Source organism: Phaeoacremonium minimum (assembly GCF_000392275.1).
Source record: "Phaeoacremonium minimum UCRPA7 unplaced genomic scaffold PA7_03_scaffold_555, whole genome shotgun sequence".
NCBI classification, from domain to species: domain Eukaryota; kingdom Fungi; phylum Ascomycota; class Sordariomycetes; order Togniniales; family Togniniaceae; genus Phaeoacremonium; species Phaeoacremonium minimum.
In genome coordinates, this window is record NW_006921457.1 from 144,936 (window position 1) to 166,211 (window position 21,276).

The 21,276-nt window shown below is 52.7% G+C and overlaps 4 protein-coding genes across 4 annotated transcripts; 3 read left to right on the top strand and 1 right to left on the bottom strand.

Annotated features, from left to right (window-relative positions):
- Nucleotides 1–2,588: 2,588 nt before the first annotated feature.
- Nucleotides 2,589–4,301, top strand: UCRPA7_7791 (putative pyruvate decarboxylase protein; the record flags this gene model as incomplete). Its single annotated transcript, XM_007920313.1, has 1 exon — nucleotides 2,589–4,301. One exon carries the CDS (start codon nucleotides 2,589–2,591, stop codon nucleotides 4,299–4,301), a length of 1,713 nt encoding a protein of 570 aa, XP_007918504.1.
- Nucleotides 4,302–9,344: 5,043 nt separating this feature from the next.
- On the top strand, nucleotides 9,345–11,246 carry UCRPA7_7792 (putative rna-binding protein rbm25 protein; the record flags this gene model as incomplete). The annotated part of the gene is made up of 1 exon (XM_007920314.1): nucleotides 9,345–11,246. One exon carries the CDS (start codon nucleotides 9,345–9,347, stop codon nucleotides 11,244–11,246), a length of 1,902 nt encoding a protein of 633 aa, XP_007918505.1.
- A 673-nt stretch (nucleotides 11,247–11,919) lies between these two features.
- Nucleotides 11,920–12,780, top strand: UCRPA7_7793 (putative carnitinyl- dehydratase protein; the record flags this gene model as incomplete). The annotated part of the gene is made up of 1 exon (XM_007920315.1): nucleotides 11,920–12,780. One exon carries the CDS (start codon nucleotides 11,920–11,922, stop codon nucleotides 12,778–12,780), a length of 861 nt encoding a protein of 286 aa, XP_007918506.1.
- A 3,006-nt stretch (nucleotides 12,781–15,786) lies between these two features.
- On the bottom strand, nucleotides 15,787–17,331 carry UCRPA7_7794 (putative exopolygalacturonase protein; the record flags this gene model as incomplete). Its single annotated transcript, XM_007920316.1, has 4 exons — nucleotides 15,787–16,119; nucleotides 16,178–16,407; nucleotides 16,547–16,663; nucleotides 16,719–17,331. 4 exons carry the CDS (start codon nucleotides 17,329–17,331, stop codon nucleotides 15,787–15,789), a joined length of 1,293 nt encoding a protein of 430 aa, XP_007918507.1.
- Nucleotides 17,332–21,276: the final 3,945 nt, after the last annotated feature.

Genomic DNA, 21,276 nt, shown 5'->3' on the forward strand with positions numbered 1-21,276 from the left:
TTTGTTGCGCCATTCAGCCATCTTTTTCTTCTCGGTCCAGCTATCGGCCTCCATTCCAGCAGGCGAAGTGCCTGCTTCCAAATCGATCTCGTGTTTTCAATCTGGCTGCTTTTGGTGCCTGCAGTAAAGATAGCATCTTGTTCAGAGGACCAAGTCTTTTAAGGCAGAGCAAATTGTGCTGTACTTCCATTTGAGTTATTCTTGGCACTACACTTTGACGTAGCTAGACGAGATCATGTCAAAAGTACATTGTCACTGTGTTCAAGCATCACTGATGCTGTTGATTTAGAAAATACATAATGTGGCGCGTGTTTGCTGTGGACGCGATCAGTGGGCGCACGACGGCGCAGATTCCGTGCTGTGTCTGCGATGCACAACACGAACCACCTATTACGGCAACCATGACCCCTGGAGCCATGCACACAGACTATCGAGCGGATAGCTTTCGATCATCTTGTCAGCGATATGAGCTTGTCCGAGGCAGCCTCCAAAACTGGAGGTAAGGTGACAGAGTCCCGGAAATAGCTTCGTGCACTAATTTAGGGCCGGGCAGCTTCGAGGCATTTCAGACCTTACCCAGCAACTAGATAGCTGCCCTCAGGCTAAACCCGGTAATAATGAAGAAATAGATCTAAGCAGACAAGGAGCCTCGTACGCAGTAGTAGTGAGAGTGCTGCAACATGGCGGATGGCGGATGCGGAGGGCCCGCGTTGACACGGCACTGCCATGACTCGACCGGGCCGGCCGTGAATCCTCTCAGGCATTCGCATTATCAAGATGGCCACTTTACAGCTGCAAGACGAAGCAATACTCAATATACGAAGGAATGAAGGAAGACAAGAAGGGAAGTATGTCAGAGTCTAGTAATGATCATCTAGATGACTCTGTATGTGCACTGGTATGGCATCCGGTAGAGTGACTAGACTATTCTCCGAACCGAACAAAACGCCCACCTACCTCCACGGATTTGGGGGTCAGGGAAGTTAGATTCACTACATAGGGAGGGCATGCTGGACGAGGATTCACACGTGGTGTGCAATACAGCATTGTACTGGCCGGGAAGCACGCCGATTCGCCATTCCGGGATATCAAGTGTAGGTAGATACATCAAAACACACAGTTCAGAATCTCCGGTGTCCCCCGTCGATACTTGAATATTTGCTATTGATCTCTCTTGTGCGGCGGTGAGATGCAATTTCGTCCCCGATGCTTCACGTCGAGCATGCCCCTTAACTGTGGATTTACTGCGAATAGCCACAGAAAATGGCCTTGGTTTCTTGGACCCAACAATCGCAATTTTTCGTTCCAACCTTTTTTTTGGGCTGCAAATCTTGGTATCATGAGCTTTTCCCAGCGTGCATGGATGCATGGATGCATGCAGCTCGGTAGGTGGCTGGAGGAAAGTTAGCATTAGGGGAGCACAGAGATGGCCGGGTCCGGATGGAACGAGACGAGTAGGAGGATGGGGGGCGGCCCCACTGAGGCACCGCGAAGGCGGGCTCCGTAGGTGGTGCAAAAGGTGGTGTGATCTCAACCGATGCCCGCCCATCAGTCTTCTAGATGGATCCTCTTCGCCATGCATAGTGCGTCTTTCCACACGTAATTCCACACTACGGCGGGCGCAGAATTCAATTTCCATTATCTACGACGAGCAATCGAGATTGGACGGCGGCCTTTTTCTTGTGTGAGGCTCGGCCCTGTCTGTGTTTGGTCTCTCATACCGACGGTAGGTAAGGAGGTAAGGTAGCCAGGGGCAAAGATAGCTGGTAACCAGGGACTTACATCTCAGGAGATGTCCTGACGATGATGCAAACGCCGTGCCCGTATCCATTCGCTTTCACACCACCGCCAGCTGCCGCTCTGCTGGCCATCATGGGCTTTTCCTGATGCTAATCAGAGCTAAGCCCTACGAGCCCACCCACGTACATGCCTCCCCTACCGCAATGTACCTACTGGAGGTACACCTGTCGAGGGAATACTGTTGAGCCACAGCTCCAGACGGGCATAGGCACACAGCTGCTGGTACCTCGACTCGTCTCGACTCTCGACTTGAGTCGCGGCACCCCCTGGACTGGTGCTGAGTCGATCACTGACCGACGGAACCGTCCCCCTCTGCCCACCGTCAATGGCATTTCCAGTCTGGCCAGCCACCCGAGGCGCCCCAGAACACGCATCAGCACATTTCTCTGATCAATGTCTGCCTCCGATAAGGTAAGCTGTCGGTCCGCTTCGCGATCCCCTGGCATGGCATGGCTCCATCTATCCAGGTCCAGGTCCAGGGAAGCAAGCGAAGCAAAGCAAAGCAAAGCGGCGGTGGTGGATGCTGCTGTCCCTACTCCCCTCCTCCCCTACTCTGGAGAATAAATAAGACGCCGTTGAACCTTCCCTCCTCCTCCCGAGCAAGTCTTGGGAACTCCCATTAGCCATTCGACCTGTACAAGCCATTGAGAATTGACTCTCGAGTCAAATACACCCTAGAGAGAATCAGTTGATTCCCATACCTCGCCCTCTTCTCCTCCGAACCTCCCCTCTTTCTCCTCTTCCCTTTTCCCACTTGATCATCTCGCGAGAGCGTCACTACCGCTGAGATGACCGTGGTTCACAACCAAACAAAGTATACCGTGGGCGACTACCTGGCCGAGCGGTTAGCCCAGATCGGTCTGCGCCACCACTTCGTCGTGCCAGGCGACTACAACCTCATCTTGCTTGACAAGCTCTCCGCACACCCGGATCTCACAGAGATCGGCTGCGCAAATGAGCTCAACTGCTCGCTGGCCGCTGAAGGCTACGCCCGCGCACACGGCGCGTCCGCCTGCGTCGTCACCTTCTCCGTCGGCGCTCTTTCTGCGTTCAACGGCACGGGCAGCGCCTATGCCGAGAACCTGCCCCTGATTCTGATTTCGGGGTCACCAAACACAAATGATGCCGGCGAATTCCATCTCCTGCATCACACCCTGGGCTCATCTGATTATACGTACCAGTATGAGATGGCCAAGAAGATCACATGCTGCGCCGTTGCCGTCAACCGCGCCCAAGAAGCCCCCAGGCTGATTGACCGTGCCATCCGTCACGCCCTGCTCGCCAGGAAACCCTGCTACATTGAGATCCCCACGAACCTGTCCGGCGCGGAGTGCGTGCGACCCGGCCCCATCTCGGCCGTCACTGAGCCGGTCAGCTCCGATAAGTCGGCGCTGCAAGCCGCGGCAGACTGTGCGGCCGAGTACCTAAAGGGCAAGTTAAAGCCCGTCATCCTGGTTGGCCCAAAGGTCAAGCGCTGTGCCTCCGAGAAGGAGCTGATCGCACTCGCCGACGCCATGGGTTGTGCGGTAGCCGTGCAGCCCGCTGCCAAGGGTATGTTCCCCGAGGATCACAAGCAGTTTGTCGGCGTCTTCTGGGGCCAAGTGTCCACAGACGCCGCAGACGCGATTGTCCACTGGGCCGACGCCATTATTTGTGTCGGAACCGTCTTTACCGATTACAGCACCGTCGGCTGGACCGCGCTGCCCAACATCCCGCTCATGGTTGCTGAGATGGACCATGTGACGTTCCCCGGTGCGCACTTCAGCCGTGTCAGGCTCCCCGAGTTCCTGGCTCATCTGGCGAGCGAGGTGGACTTCAACGACTCCACCATGATCGAGTACAACCGGCTCCGACCCGACCCGGTCCAGGTACACGCGGCGGCCAAGGAGGATCTTCTGACGAGAAAAGAGATTTCCCGCCAGATGCAGAATATGCTGAATGCCCAGTCGACACTGTTCGTCGAGACCGGCGATTCGTGGTTCAACGGCATCCAGCTCAAGCTGCCGCCCGGCGCCCGCTTCGAGATTGAGATGCAGTGGGGTCACATTGGCTGGTCCATCCCGGCGGCGTTCGGCTACGCGCTTCGGCATCCGGATCGGCGCACGATCGTCGTGGTCGGCGACGGGTCCTTCCAGGTGACCGCGCAGGAGGTCAGCCAGATGGTGCGGTACAAGGTGCCCATCACCATCATCCTGGTCAACAACCGCGGCTACACGATCGAGGTTGAGATCCACGACGGATCCTACAACAAGATCAAGAACTGGAACTACGCCCTATTGGTCCAGGCGTTCAACAGCACCGACGGCAAGGCTACCAGCTTTGTCGCGAACACGGCAGGCGAGCTGGCCGATGCCATCCAAGAGTCGGCTGAGAACACCGAGGGCCCGACACTGATCGAGTGCACCATCGACCAGGACGATTGCTCCAAGGAGCTCATCACCTGGGGACACTATGTCGCCGCCGCCAACGCCAGACCGCCAAGGCATAGGCTGGACGACTAAGTCATGATATCCGCTACATCAAGGTGGCCTGGACTAGGCGTCTTGACATTTCGCGAGTCGACTACTGTACAACTTCAAAAGAATATATTAATGGTGTCTCTTCCTATTTACGACGGAGTCTTGGGACGGCAGGGGGGATATGATCATGGCGTCAACTCTTGAGTTTCTCATCATCATTACGAATCCACGATCATCACTTTAGACGGGGACAAATTCAGCTTGCTGGACACTTATACATCTTTTATTACAAACAAATAAACCCCAGTTAGAGCTTGGGATAGAGGGGTACTTCTATAGAATGAACCTATCTAATGTTACATTTGGTCTGACAAGCTTCTCTCACTGCTCACTGTGTGCTGATAAATATCCGGCCTGACTAGAGCATTCCGAACATGGTCCTGATCCGTCTCAATTACATTACCTAGGTATCTAGGTATCTAGGTATGAAAGAAGTCAGCTATGAAGTTGTCACTACCTACCCTAGGTAAGCGCCGGAGCACTTTCTCTGGCCCTTTGCCCCTCCTGATGTGATGTGGGGTACGCGACAGACAGTGGGGGGCTCACCGCCGGCTATAGGCGCTGGGTCTGTTCGAATGTCTGCCGCCGTTTGTTTACTCTGCTTCAAAAGTGAACTCTAATCTTTTCACAACGACGACGACCTCTTCCCAACACGTCAAGCTCCCGGGCTCGAGACACTCACTTGGCTCCATGTATGATGTTCCCGCTGGCGTCTCACTCGGCATCTAAAATTTTGTGACGATCATTCTTGGACGGCAGCGAAACCGGCCTGACCTGGCGACGCTCTTAGCATACAGGATGCCCTGTACCGCGACTTCTCGGACCTAATCAAGAGAAGATGACTCGGATAGAATCATGTCCGCCATCCAGTCCTCTTCTTCTCTTCTCTCCGGCACCAGGTCGACCCGTGCGCATGTCGCCGGCGCGCCGACGAAACTAGACGTTATCAACAATGCCTCGCCCACCACCCTAAGCACGACCTCCAACGTCGCTCTATTCCTTACAAATCTCCGCCTTCTCGACCTCGACCTACTCCCCGACTGGCCAGGCATCAGTTCCTTGACTTTCTCTGCCAGAGATGCCGCCCAGGGCCAAAGGAAGCGAATTCAGAGCGTGGAGTGGGCGCTCTACCAGCTGTTTGTCTTGTGGGATGCTGAGGATGCCAGAAACGCATGTGCTGCCCCTCTTCAAGCTGCTGTTAAACTTGCTCTTCTAACCCACATTGTGCACAGAAACTCCAACCATTCTTTCCCCCGCTCGATCAAGTTCAATCTCTGAATCTACGCGCCGCGCTGCTCCGCTCCCTCGAACAGGCCAAGAAGACGGGCGTGCTCGGCCGTGATGCCGTTGTCCGCAAGACGATGCTGGACGAGTGTAAGGGGGAGAGGCTCGAGGAAGTCCTGGCCGTGTTCTCGTCCGCCGTTCTCAAGAAGCTAGTAGCCGAGCAGCAGCTCAACGAACAACGGCATCCTGCTCTGGCTCAGAGTATTGCGCTAGAGAACCGTGGCTACTCCGCCGAAAGAACGGAGCTCAACGTTTTAGTCCTCGCGCACAAAGCTTCGGTGGCAAGCCTGCTGAGGGAGAAGAAGGCGGCTCACGCCAAGTTTGAAGATTTTGCGGATCTGCTGGCTCTGAAGGGCAGAAGCATAGCAAGACGGCAGGAGCTGATCAAGTCTCTGAACGAGGGGTCACATACGAAACGTGACAATATAGCAGATGATGTGAGACTGAACGTCCGGCGGGTGGTGCGCAATAACTGGTCGGGCAATGAGAGATGGCTAGAGACAGTGGTTTGTGGAGACGCGAATGCGCAGAGGGATGGCCTCCTCACCAGTCCATACGATCGAGTGTGGAGGCGCGTTCAATCTGGACGTTTGGCTGAACTGGAGGATCAGAGCGGGGGCCTCCTAGAGCAGCTCGAACATCGTGTGAAGGCTCAACAGGACCGGTTGGCCAAATGGGAAAGTTTCCACAAGCAGCATTTTAGTCAGGCCGGCGATCAAGCACCGCACAAGGCTGCAACACATTTAAACCAACGACGAGGCCTGGATTTAGGCTTCGGGGCTCACGAGAGTCTCTACTCGGGACGAATGAGTCCTCGGAAACAGATCAATCACGGGACAACCGCATTAAGTCGGGACTACGCAGACCTTGTTAACAGCTTCAAATCCGAGCTTGCGAACATCGACACTGGGGAAGCCAAACCGTTTCTACAAAATCAGCAGCTTGGCACGGCACCGAGACGGCAACTGTCGCCAGCGCTGTCTGCAGGAGAAGTAGCTGTCGAAGAAGTCATATCAGAGATAAGCGAGCTAGAAGATGAACTGGCGGCAGCTCCCTACCCAGATAAGTCCGCAAGTGACGAGGTCGCAGCATTGCACCCTGTTGAGGATGCCAACAGACATAAAATACCAACACCTTCTCAGGCTACATTGCAGGAAAATACCGAAAGGAAATCGAGACCTCACCTGCCGCAGAATCTCTCCAACTCTAGTCGATTCAGCACCCCTTCATCGAGCCCCTCCCCGATCCGCGAGACTCCTGCAAGCCCTCCAGAATTGCCCGTCTCAGCAACACAGCAACTCGCCGACCAAATACTTGCATCTATGAGTGCTACGTCGCCATCACCCGTGAAAACATCGAAGCCACGTCATACGCTCTCTCTCGCAGAGCGAACCCGGTTATCCATGGCTAGGAGTTCCCGCGTAACGTCTTTTGAAGATGAAGAGCCAGACTTGGCTGCCTCCTCGGGCCGATCACTCTCGCGGTCACCGGAGAAGCAATTGCTACCCAATAGCAGCAGTCTCGAAGATGTTGCCGAGGGTGACCCTGAGGACCTAGTTGCTCGGACACGAAGAAGCATGGTGAACTTTGAAGCGTCTCGTCAGAAGGCTCAGCTGGAGCGTCGTAGGTCACAGCGAAGGAGCCGCCAACAGCCTCACCGTGGAGGCGAAGGGAGCAGGGCTAGTTACTTCCCTGCCGTGGATGAAGGAGATTCTACGCTTCTAGCCGAAGAGATGATGGCCGCTGGAGAGGATGACTATGAGGCAGTGTTCATGAGTCGGCCGAAGATCAAGACGAGTCCAGTCAGCACTCCCGTAAAGGGCTGGAATTGATTCACAAGGCATGCGGCGTCAGGCTGCACAAGTTACTTGGATACACTTGTTCCTTGGATTTATTTGAAGAGTACTTTCTTCTGCCACGTATTCACCACAGTGACCTGGCTAGTCTGTATTCTATAATTTACATGATAGACATGACATGGCTTATTATACATGTAGCAGGCTCGACCAAAGCCCACTTACCTACCACCCTTGTTTGGACAAATCTTTCACTCTCTTAATCGTTGCCTTGAATCCCTCCTTGAACCTTGCTCGCCACCTCTCTCGTCGAAGCCTCTTCCTCTTCAATCCAGGACGCTCGTGAAAGCGCTGCTGATTTACAGTGTGTTGCAACTTGTTCCGGCGCACTAACATCTGCAGTAGCTGTAGTGAGCGCGCGACGTCAACGTGACCCTGAACGTGTATCGTGCGGCCTGTTGATGGGCGTAGGCGCAGATCAGGCGGCGGAGGGCGCTTGGGCATGTGTTTCTCTAGCCAGTCGTCGGTTTCACGACCAATCTCACGGGCCAGATCCATAGGGTCTTCAAAGTCACCGAACGGCGATAGATCGCTAGGGAGAGATGGCTTTGGCTGTGCCGTAGTGGTCGGTTGGGGGGCGGTCCAGCGTTTTGGTACGCTTGAGGAATCTGATGGCTTGGTGCTGGGCTTTGTGGATGAAGAGGATGAACTCGCGCCAAAAGTGAACGGCGTCGTACGGGTTGGTCTCGTTGATGGTTTGTCTGCCAGCATGACATGGCTCGTAGAGATTGATCGGATAGGCATGCCTCCTGCGAGACGGTTGGGTGCGAATCGAGGACTCCAGCTTGGTGCAGCCCGGGTCACCAAACGTTGTGAGGGTGCCGCTCCGGCGCGGAGGACGTGATGCATAGCTTGTCGGACCTCCATCTGGGCGATCAAATCTGTCAGTAATGTGATCATAAGACACAACGGACTGGCGCAGGGACCGAAGTGCTTAGGGAACTCACCTGTGCACCCCAATTGGCCAAATATGGCCGCTGTGATGTCTTTTACAGTAGAAATAGAGCGCCAATAGAGAGCAGACCATACGACACAGCTCAAACAGACGTTTGGGAATCGGGAATTTTTGGTGATCGGAGAAATAAAAATCCGTTCTAGGTGGAAGCTACACCCCCAATCGGCGATCAGTTTAGCGACTTTAGCTGCTACATGAAAGTTTGTCCAGCGACGAACCTCAGTGCAAGTTTCCCACCAACTTCCACCTTTCAGCAAGAGAGACCTGTTCATCCACATATGATCAGTGTCAGAGACGTGCCATTCTTTGACTTCACCTTTTGGTCCGTGCTGGAGAAACTTACCTCTTGAGGAATTTTGGTTGGCGCAAAGGACATTGTCAACATGGCCTACAATCCCTATGGAGGTAAAGCTCAGCCTTGCGCCCTTTCACCATAAACACCAGCCCGTCATTGAGACAATACTGACTCCCGCATCTGTAGGACCTCCATATGGACCTCCGCCGACGTTTGGAGCCTTTCCGGGCTCGGGCGCCGCGCCGGGCATGGCGCCTCCTCCGGGCTTAGGTATGCTCCCCTTCTCTCTGCCGGATTCTTCCACTCCGCTAACCCCTTCGCAAGGTCCTCCTCCAGGCATGTCTTCCGCCCCTGGGATGGCGCCTCCACCAGGTGTCCAGCACGCCAATTCTGCCGCTCAAGCTAATCGACCAAGCGGACTGCCCGCCTCCTTTCAGCCGCCGCCGAACTTGCCCAACATCAACTTCAATGCCCCCGTGATCCGCCTCGGCGCTGGGTCAATCCCGGCGAAGCCCGGCACACCATCGCTTCCCGGGCGCAGAGATTCCGAGGCACCTCTCTCAGCGGGCAGTGGTAGACCGGGTCTAGGGCTAGATCGAGGTCTTGAACAGTCCCGCGCTGCTGTGAGGGAGAGTATGCAAGCTTTAGTACCGCCAACGAACGAAGAGCGCCTCCGTACCATCTTTATCCACAAGGTTCCTGAGAGCTTAGGCGGAGACAACGGCGTCGAGAGGTTTCTCAATGTTGTGGGTAGGCTACGGCGCTGGGATTCTGCCAAGTCGCAATTGTCAGATCATAAAGGTGAGCTATTCGGCTTTGCTCAATTTGAGGATCCGGAATCTCTTGCCACAGCTGTTGAGCTACTGAGAGATATTGAACTCCCTCTCAAGAAGCAAGACCCCACAGATGGTGCGAGCAAGGAAGATAAAGAAGGGGATCCTTATGATGGCATTCAGAAGGTCAAACTCCAGATCAGTGTCGACGACAGCACTCTAAAATATCTTGAATCATATCAGGAGAGCAAAGGTGATGATGCCAGAAACGAGACGCAATTGGAGTTCGCACGAACAACTCTAAAGCAAACAATCCATGATCTTTTTTATCCTCGTTTACGCAACGGCCAGGATGGTGATGGCGACGTGGCAATGGGGGATGGTTCTAGCCTGGCAGAAAATGTTGAGGTGATCAACATACCCTTGGCACAGGATGACGAACTCGCAGATATTCCCGCAGAAATGCGAGAGGTGGTCGCTCAGGAGATCGCGGCTTTCCGAGAACGGAGTAATCGCCGAGACATGGAGCGTCTGAAGAGGGAGGAAGAACTCGAGGAGATGGAGCGCCAAAGAAATGGTGCCTCACGACTGTCACGACTTGACTCGCCGCCACCTGGTGCGAACGCGAATGCGGTACCACTCGGTCCCCGTGGTGTACCAAATGCACCCTCTGGCCCTAGAGGGCAGGGCTCGACAAATCGCGGTGTAGCTTTTGTCAATGGTGGAACTGTCAATGGCGATATGCAAGGCCGTGATGATGATGGCAGCGATGCGAGCGACGATGAACTTTACCAGCGAGAGCAGTCTAAGCAACGAGCGGAGGAGGATAAGCAATATCTCGAGGCGGAACGAAAATGGGTCAACCGAGAACGGCAACGAGCTGCTGCTCTAGATCGAGAGAGAGATCGTGATAGGGCAGAGGAGGAAGGCGTGTCACGGCGCCAGGAAGAACAGTTCGAGCGAGAGAAGAACTGGGACGACGAGAAGGAATCTACACGCAAAGCTCACATGTACTACCGTGATCATGCCGCATGGGCCCGGAAACGAGCCCAGGAGCGTGCCGAGGAGGAAGCTCGTGATGAGGCAGATCGTCGGGCAGAAGAGGATGAACGCCGCCGACAAGAAGTTGAGATGGAGCAAGCGCGCGATATGGCCGATTCATTCCTGAGCAAACAGGCACAGGAGATGGAGCAAAGGCAGCCTGCAATTGCTGCTTCTACGACTTCCTCTGCTGCTCCTCAACGCTTTACCATTTCATTTGGTGCTGCAGCCCAGAAGGCCCAAGCGCAGCGTGCAGCGCCGCAGAGGAGAACTGTTGCAGAGGTAGAAGGCCTGCTAGATGATGAAGAGCAGGAGCAGACCACAAGACGACAGCTGATCCCCATCAAATTCGAACCTACAACAGACGCTAAGATGATGTCAGAGGAGGAGATACAGAAAGCTGTTCGGTCGCTTGCACAAGAAATCCCAGTGGACAAAGACGGCTTATGGGCCTGGGACGTCAAATGGGAGTTCATGGACGACTCGATCATCACGGAGAAGTTGCGGCCCTTTGTTGAAAAGAAGGTCCTCGAGTATCTCGGCGTGCAAGATCAATTTCTCGTGGAAGTGGTGGACGATCACCTGCGCAAGCACGGCAAGCCAAGCGACTTGGCAGACGAATTGGAAGGACCACTAGAGGAAGACGCAGAAGACTTGGTCAAGAAGCTCTGGCGGATGGTCATCTTCTTCACCGAAAGCGAAAAGCGAGGCTTGCCGGCCTAAATAAAATACCAGGCAAAAATTCCGCTAAGTTGATCATCTCTTGAGTTACATAGTTACGAGGCAGGGCCAGGAAATACTCATATTAGCCCGGCACCTTGGGCCTGGCCGCTTTTGACATGAGCTGTCTATGGCTATTACATGTACCAGTCAGTGTAAGTCGAAGTAGACAATCAAGACTCTTTTGCGGGTCTGGCTTCGTCGTGTAGCATCAATTGTTCATAGACGAAAGGCTGTACAACAGTAGTTGAATTTCCTCCGTTATTAAAACGATGTAGTACTATTAATATCGTTTGCCATGGATATCACAACGAGCGTAACCAAGATTGCAGGATAAGAATAGGTTGCCGAACGTCTCGTTATCTGGGGTAACTCCACCTACCGTGGGGTTGTCGATGCGGAGATGCCGCCGCAGTGCCGCCCGCGTTTTAAGCCGAGGCATTTCGTCGAGCGCTGCTGATCTCATATCTGTGCTCGATGGAATTTCTTCCAGATATCAACAACTTCTTCATTTAACATCTTTATACATCCGTCAGTGAAAGTAGGCTTTTAGATATACTACCCGAGCCAGCTAATGAGCGTTTCTGCGTCATAATTCAAATAATACGTGTTGATACACCAAGGCAATCAAGAGCCGAAGCGACGATCAGAGGCCCGCAAACTAGGGCTACGCAATATGTCGAACCCATTCATCATTCCTCCCCCTGATGTTCCCAATGCCATCATAAGCTTTCCATCACCGCATGTTCTACTCGTCACGCTCAATCGGCCCAAGCAGCTGAATGCAATTCCCTCTTCCTTGCACTCTCGCTTCGACGCCCTCTGGCGTTGGTATGACAGCGAGCCATCCCTGAGATGTGCTGTGCTGACCGGTTCGGGCCGTGCTTTCTGCGCCGGTGCAGATCTCAAGGAGTGGAATGAGCGACACAACGCCTCTTCACCACAACAGCAGGATCAAGAAAGAGCCGCCAAGAGTGAGCGCTGGATGGCTTCCGGCTTCGGCGGGCTGTCCAATCGCGCCGGAAAGAAGCCCATCATCGCCGCTGTGAACGGCTTATGTCTTGGCGGTGGCATGGAGATTGCCATCAACTGTGATCTTATCATTGCTTCAGCCGAAGCCAAATTCGGACTGCCAGAGGTTACCCGCGGCGTGATCGCATTAGCGGGCGCACTACCTCGCCTGATTAGAACAGCGGGCAGACAACGGGCCAGCGAGATGGCTCTCGTCGGTAGAATGTACACCGCCGCCGAGATGCGCGAATGGGGACTTGTGAACATAGTGGTGGAGAAAGGGCAAGACGAATTTCTTCAGGAGGCTATCAAGTTGGCGGACGCTGTTGCAGCAAACAGCCCTGACGCTGTGATCGCGTCGAAGGAGGGATTGCGGCTCGGGTGGGAACCAATCGGGCCTGAGCTGGGTACGGATATCATTGAGCGAGGTATCTATGGGCGAATGGATGCAGGCGAGAACATGAAGGAGGGTGTGAGGAGCTTCGTTGAGAGAAGGAAGCCAGTGTGGAAGGACAGTAAGTTGTGAAATCGGTATTTGCTCATAATTCAACCATCGGCACCATTGCGCACTACAAAAGCTAGTTATTGTTTGAATATGAACAGGACATTATGTTATTTACAGTGCCTCCGCAGAAGTAGTACTTCCACGAGATTGAGAATGTCGTGTCAATCGAAAGACGAATATTATAGGATGTGATCATCTGAACAGTTGTTGAAGTGTTGTCACTAGGTTTAACAAATATGGCCACCAAGAGCTCGAAGGACTGGTTATTATATGAACTACCCTCAATCTTAAAGTCCTGTAAATTTCTACGACATACATAGATAAACAAGGCAAAACAGTCCGAAGGTAGTCTTGGGATGTCTAAGTACGGCTCTTACGCGACAAGGGAAAGAGGATCAGCACAGTAGAGTTATGTCATGCAGGTCAGTTTGTTGGATGATACAATCATAAACTTTTCGAATTGATGAGCAGTCTACCACCGATGACCACCTGCGGACGAATATGCTGTAAGGTTATCTCGTGGTTTTGATAGTCTCTCGCCGAGTCTTGCCTATATTGTCTCTGCTACACGCAGAGAAGCTGATTCCACGTGGAGTCGTGGGCAAATCAGATTCTTGTCTCACATTCAAGCTTCAACAGTCCTCCATGAGTAAACGTTCACTCCAATATGCGTAAGTGATAGGAATGATACGAGCTGCACGAAATAGAAGACCGGGATTCAAAGCCAATCATCCATTCTACCTGACAACCCTCCAGGTGCCAAACTTTTTGACAATAGGTTGCTGCCCCTCACTTTCCAACGTTGATCATGCACGTAACGTCGGCAACTTGGACACCCCACAAGGCAGCCTGGACTGGCCGATATCAACGTTGCCGTGCCGTCCGCATTCCTGTGGTAGTTCTTCGATTCAGCCTTGGCTTTCAGGGTTTAATGGGAGCGCAGAGTGTCGGACTCAGCCCAAGACGCTAGCTAATTTTCTTAGAGTTTAGCAAACTGTGCATTAAGCGAATGGCCAATTATATCTCGTCGGAGTAGCGACCAGGCCTGGTGGCACAGCAGGCTAAGCTTTCGCCCTTGCATTTGACACTGGCTACTTGGAGCATACACATAGTAATGGTAGCTAGCAGGTGGGAGGCCTGATGGATCGATAACTATCGTGTACTTGAATCAAAGAATTCAGTAGCCTTGCTCCTTTTCTGTCTGATCAATTTGCAAAGGAGCGAAGAAGAAGTTGCTCACGGTGCTTCCCCTCTGTGAAATGTAATGTATCCAGCCACAAAGGCCACAAGCGCCCACGCCGTTCTAACTTAAATCCCGAGCTTAAACTAAAATGCTCCCCAGAGCCATGGTAATCTTACATTCCACTTCTCTCCTCAGCCAATATGCACTAAGATTGAAGCTTAAAGGCAAAAGAAACCAGATGCGATGTCCATTGCCAGGCAACCCTGGACTTGCCGCCCTCTCCCACACCCCATTTCCTCCCTAGACGGCGAGGGCATCTTCAGCGTGGCTTGCCAATGTCTCCAGCTCTCAGAAGCTCTGGTTCTCATTCCACACCATCCACCCCTTTGACCTATCAACGTCTTGGCGCCATACTGCTTCTGGCATCGCTGGGATGGGTTGCTGGGTAGGAGATGAGACGGCTAACATGTGGCGCATTATGGGCCTATGGAGGCCTACGAAAAACGAAGGAAGTTCTGAGTCGGTGTTTGCGTTCTCGAGAGCTGAAGATGAGGAAGCGGGACTTAACAGCACAGACGAAGCAGCTTGCTAGCGTGAACCATGGAGACGCTGCTAATCCATTGACGCATTATTTATTAAGCCCCTGGGCTCTCCTTGAACAGATTCTCCTCCCTCTCCAAGGTGCTTCGTATGATCTCCTGAGATTGCCAAACCAACTGTTATCACTGTTCCAAAAGAACACACACTTTAAATCAAGTATAAGTTAAGATGTTTTCAAAGACCTTCATCCTTGCCGCTCTTGCGGTAACCGTCTCGGCCAATGGCCTCGTCCGCCCCGGGCCTAATGCCATGAAGCGTGAGCTTCTCGCCCGCCAGACCGAAACAGCTCTACCCTCCGGTGCCGATACGTGCTTGACCGCACTCATGTCGATCTATAGCGCCGTGCCCACGCCTCCTCCAGAGCTCTTGTCTTACGAGGCGACTGTGTCGATCACAGACCCTTGCTCCTTCTCCATCCCGAAGTCACGTAAGTAAAAACCAATTCTAAGATTCCCCTATCAGTGTTCGAGCTATATCCAAGCCGCTACTTCATTCCATGACCTTTGAATTCCCCTATCCCCGTTGTGTTCCTATGGCAGTCTTTGCTTCGGTCTTGCGAGAAACCTTTGCTAACCATTATCTTCCCAGTTGAATCCGCCTTCTCCAGCTATGAAGACGAAATCGAGAGTTTCTACTCTGCTCACAGCTCCGAGATCGATAGCGCCTTGAGCGAATGCCCACAGTATAGTGCCTATGCTACTGAAACGGATGATATTTCAGACGCCTGTGCAACAGCTTCAAGCGGAGGCAGTGGTACGACAGGTGGCACTGGGACCGTTGCATCTACAAGCGCCACGGCGACCGATGCTGGAAGTAGTGCGTCGAGCTCCGCTGCAAGCGGATCCTCTTCCGTCTCCCCTAATGCAGGACCCCGTGAGACTGGGTTTGCAGCTGCGGCCGTTGTTGCTGCTGGTTTCTTGGGTGTCGTTGCAGCTCTGTAAAGTATTGCGTTTCACTGTCAGTGTGGACTTTGCGTGGGCAAAGGCTTGATGTTTGGTTGGAAAAGGACACCCGGCTGCGAAGTGAAGTGAAGCATTAGGATCATTGATAGGAGATACCTGCTGAGAATGTACGTGACAATTGACAAAACTTTCTGATGAACAAAACTTGTATGCTCATGTCATGTGTTTGCTTTATAATTACTAGTATTTACATGTCGTCAAGAAGCATATCCATCTTCATCATGACCGGTCACCGTTGCCGATATGGGAGGCTTTATGGCTGACCCCACTCCGTACAAGAGTTTACCATGGAGTCGGTGTTGGAAGCACGGCCAGCGGTACTGTGCATTTATCAGCCAGCGCAGCCTTCGCTTCAGCGCTCGTCGAGTTGACACATGGCATCCCAATGCCTCCTTTAATGTTGTCGCATATTATGACTGGTGGCCCGCCACATGGAGAAGTGACATTGAAGTCCTTGAATTTGATATTCTCGCAAACAGCATTCGGGTTGGAGCTGCAGGTCAAAGATGCGACGGCACGACCATACTTGCCCGAGGTGTATCCAGTGAAGTTCTCAAACAGAACATTGGTGATGTTGACCTGCGATGGGTAAGCCGCGCAGGTGGTTGCGTTGATCTACTGAGGATTAGCGACAGAAGTTGTACTGAAGATAAGTAGGCAACATGAAACGTACATTGAAGTAGCAGGAGTCAAGGAATGCGGTGTACTCGTTGTCTGCGTTCCAGAAGTTCTTGAATGTGACGTTGTCGATGAAACCATAGCCGACGTTCTGACCAGCCCAGGTCTTGAGACGCGCACCATGCTGGCCGTTCAGCATCCACATGTTCTCAATGTGGACATCCCGAATGAAACTCTTCTCGCCGCCATATTGGCCAATGGATCCCATTGACTGACCATGAGTGCCTGTACAACTTTGTTTAGTGACGGCCAGAGTTGCTCATCCGGAGGAACGACTTGCCATTGCAGTACATTGTATTGACATAGAGGTTTGTAGCATTAGACTTTGGTGAAAAGCAGTCATCACCAATGTTAACCCACGCACGTTCCACCGTGACGTCCTCAACATTGAGTGAGTCGAAGAAATCCGTGTTCTTTGGCAGTGCAGTTGCGTTGTTCGATTCAGCAGTGCACATCACGTCGCGCAAAGTGATGCCCTTCGCTGTGTCTTGATCAGCATCTCTGGTTGCTTATCAGGTAGGTAAATGGTCACTGACAGGTAACGAAGAAGTTGGTCCAGCAAGGAGAATCCTTGAAATGGATACCCTCGATGTCTAGGTTGGTTGCGTTCTCGGCGTAGAATAGAATCGGCCGCAAGTACGTGTTGCTTGGGTCTAAAATTTCCAGACCCGCGAACTCATTCCACCATCGTTGACCGTTGCCATTGAGCACGCCGTTGCCGTAGATCTTCACGTCAGTGCCGCCCCACTTCCAGAACATGATACTGTTCTGGAATGGATGGCGGTAAGCATTCGCCTGCCAGTATGAGGTATCATTGGTAAACTTGAGCTCGCCGTCGAGTCTCACGTGAACGTCATTCAGGAAGGTCAAGTCCAGGGGCTTGCCAATCATGAAAGTTTTGCCTTTTGCGAGGTAAACAGTGCCGCCGTTGTTGGCCTCTTTGAGTCCTTGCAGGAACTCGTCAGACACATCATCCGTGTCATTGGCGCTTGGTCGAATCTTGATTGTCTTCCTGGTACAGACCTTGCGCGGCTGGTATGGGTGCTTCTCTCTGAACTCCGCGGGCGAGCGAGGCACGCCGGCAGGAAGTTCAATGGCTGTCACAGCGACCACAGCCGAAAGGAGGATCGCGACAGCTGACAGCCTCATATTGACAAGCTAGACAATTGGCCAGATGGGACGAGTCGGGTGAGGTGACGAGGGCGGTTGGAGTCGTCATCTCAAGTCGCGCGGAGATCTTATATATAGCTACCCAAACCTGCCCTCCGAAATGAAGATGGACCAGGACCGCCGTTACATTGCAGCATCCGTACCCAAGACTCGGGAATGTCTTCCCCAAGGAACCTGGTCGCAGACTTCAACGGCTTGGCGACGGGGACTTGGCGGCAAGAGATCCGCCTATCAACAGAGGTGGAGTGCAGAGCTGGACTGCATGCTGACTTCATTTTGGATGAATGCACAGTTCGCGCTTCGTCAAATGTTTACAGCGGTCAGGACCGTGTTTGGGAAAGGCTGGGGAACGTATGCTGAAATGATGTTCGTTGTTCATCTACAGGCCTTGGCAGAGAGGGTTCTCGAAATCCTATTGATGGATTATCAAACATCATGTCCGGCAGAAATCACCCACCAACCGGTGGTAAGTCTCTCCACAGATTCCCCAAATGTGCCCTGGGTTACCCCGCAAAATGAACAAGAGAACTATTTCCAGAAGAATGCGGGGAACGATGGGCGAAAAGAATGCCATGTCTGGCTCCTGCGGGGGCTCATGAGACTCTGTTCTAGGTGTGGCTTTTGCTTGACTGCTCGTGCAATTGTATTTCAGACAAGAGGCCTAATAAATATCGAAGGGGAACGTTGTTACTGGCTGTCAATTATGCAGGCAATCGAGCAGCCTGAAGAAAGGCGATCAAACACGGGACACAGCATGTCGACGATCAATGTGAAGAGCCTTAGCCGTACCATCACCATACACGATAAATCAAGTTTTCGCAGCTAGACTTCTAGAAGCATCAGATGGAATCACATCCTAGGAATTCGCGGGGGATTGCTGTCCGCTCCCGTCTGCAATTTACCCGCCGCTTCCTTGTGACAGGTCTCGGGCAGGCTGAACGGCGTCGACAAGTCCGATATATTCAGCCGTCGAGTTCGATTGATCCATTGCAGTATTATTTGTTATTGAGATTCTTAGTCTTAGGTGCAGGCTTGGAACAAGACTATTTATCATCGCCAAACCCGCTTTGTCCACAATAATCGAGGCATTGTCTTCTTCATTTTCAGACTGAGTCTATCAGGTGCTGCATATTAACATGAAGCTCCTCAACATACAGGCATTCAATCTACATCGAAGAAGCTTCCGGTTCTCTTCAGGAGCGCAAGATCCACACAGCCCATGACCCTTCCATCTAGTCTTCTAAGATTCTCGTCCCAAAATAACCAAGCGGCCGCGACGGCCCCTCCAGTAATAAGATACGCTACAGAAATGCCGATACTAGCACTTTTCAGGCCGTCCCAGAACCACACTGCATTGGGGAGCGCAATGACGAAGACACCTGCTGAGAGGCTTCGCCAAATGCCAACTGCTGCGTCCATATCCGCCGTATTGCGCAGAGCAACCGCGAGATTCGACGATGTAAACTGTGTCGACCGCTTGATCATAGGTCGGACAGTTGCATCTAGCATGTAGACGCCGGCCGCGAGCAAGCCGAGCACGAAGCTAACGACGGGAAAATGCAAGCTCTTAGAAGCTGCACCATCGATGGTCCATGCCGTTGCGCTGGCATTTTGTGGCATGCTCATGCACTTGTCAATATACAGACCAAAGGTCAGCAGCCCGACAAAGGCGGTTATCGAACCAGCGGCTATGGCGGCGACATTATGCTTCGGTACAAACGCCTTATGCCAGCGTGACCATAGAGCAAATGCGGCAGCCGATGCGGTTGAAAGAACGAACGGCCCGGCCATCAAAGCTCCGATAGAAGCGGGCCGAAGAACAAAAGGCATGGGCGAAAAGAGGAGGGAGAGAGAGCTTGATAGACCCCACAGCGCGCAGAAGGGTAGGAAGGAAACGACAAATAGCATGAGAGTGGTTGGCGCGATCATTGCACGACACGCTTGCAAGAGTGGTGAGATATCGAGCGCTGAAGCAGAGTATGTGTAAGGCTTGGCGGCTGTCTTGACGTATTCTTGGATGCTTTGCCAGGTAATGCCTCCCCGCGGGAGCATGGGCATATGCTTTGCCGAGTAGCTTGTTGCAGGTGTCTGCAAGATGCTCATTGAGCGGTCGAACATGGTTTCCGGCGCACCAAAAATGAGGAGCAAGACCGAGATTGCCTGAAAGCTGTTGATGATCTCGAATTGGAGGCTGAAGCCTATGCGATTCTGGGACACAGCTCCTCCCAAAAGAGGGCCACCCCAAGTTGTCGCAATCGTGACAATGTGAAAAATTGCAATCTTCACATTACGCTCATGTTCCTGGGCTTTTGTCAGAAAACGAACAGAGATATTTCAAGGTCTTGAAGCCACAACTTACGAAGAAAGTTTCGTGAATCGAGCCCAACACTAGTGTATCAAAGGCACCCCAGCCAATGCCTTGGAAGACCCTCGCGGCCATACACTGAGAATAGCTTTCTGCGACACGCATATTCCACATCGCGCCGATAAAAATCGATACCATGGAGATCAAATACACTGGTCTTCGACCGAAGATTCTGGCGGCAGTCAAGCTCGCGAGGCCAGTGAAAGCAGAGACAATCAAAGGAACACCAGTCAATGCGGTCACTGCCGTGTACGACACAGAGTAATTGATGGCCAGAGAGCTGTTAACGCTGACAAAAACACTCTTCATCACCCCTACCAAGGCTACAGTGATGATAAGCGCATAAAAGTTGAGCTCTTTCTTCCACGTTGGCCAGTTCTAGGAGGCATATCAACTACTAGTCCCACAGAGACGGGCAGACATAGGGGTCGACAGAAAACATACCAGAGGGTCTTCCGGATCATCGCTTGGTTGTGGTACCAGCTCCGTCATGGCATATTTCCCACTACCATACTTGATGGGCCGCCGTTTGCTCGTTGAGATGGAGCTCCATGATAGCCTCTTGGACGAACTCGTCATTGGTCTCTGACTGTCTGTCTCTGATATCGAAGGGGGGGCTTTCGATCTCATTGGCACCACAGCCACCGTAGCTGTCCGTTTTGGTGGCGGCACCAAGATCGGTGGTGGCTTTTTTGGTTCTTCGCCCTCCTTCTCATCATCCTTCGCAATGGGAGACGGCGGCACCACCAATGACATCCGTCTCTTCACTGGCGTAGGATCGGAAAGCTCTAGCTCCATCTCTTTTTCTGCGCCAAAATCAACATCCAACAACTTGCCATCCATGGCCGTGGTCTCAAATATCTCTCTCGATAGAACCTCGTTATCCTCAAGGAAAGTTGTTGCTGTGCCAGCAGGGTGTCAGGCCGATCAACGGTTGAACAAAAAACGGACACGAATAGAAGCCAGCCGGAACCAGCCAGGGACTGCTTAGAATTAAATGGAGTAGCAAGAAAAGGGTGAACCGAAGAAAAGAAAGTCAAGGAAGCAATAACCTCGATTGTCTAGATCGCCATGTTGGAAAATGGGTATTGAGTCCTCGTTGAGGTGGCGTGCATGGAAGAAAAGAAAAGACAAGAACTGCACCGGAGCTTTCGGTGGTGAGTGAAGTGAGACACTGTGAGCAACAATCGAGATCCTCCAACCCCCACTGGAAAGGAAGAAGGAAAAACGACCTGCTACTGCACTGCCCATGAATTGTTCTCGACGGCATACCGTTAGCCGGTCGGGCTACCATGGATTGGCGTCAAGGGCCACGCAGCATGTTGGAAAAAGCCTTTCATGCAACCTCCTGTCCTCCGCAGCACTCGCACAGCTTTCACAGATCGTTTGCTGCGCAGAGTAGCGGCCATTGGATCACGCAGCCCGCCCATGTCTTGCCCAACGCAAGATTGAGCGTGCACCATCACCTGGATCAGTCCATAAGAGTGTCCGAAGTCATCCAAAGCCTAGGACGAGATGCGCCGCTCGGGCCTGTGCAACCTGGGATCTGGGTGGCCGTC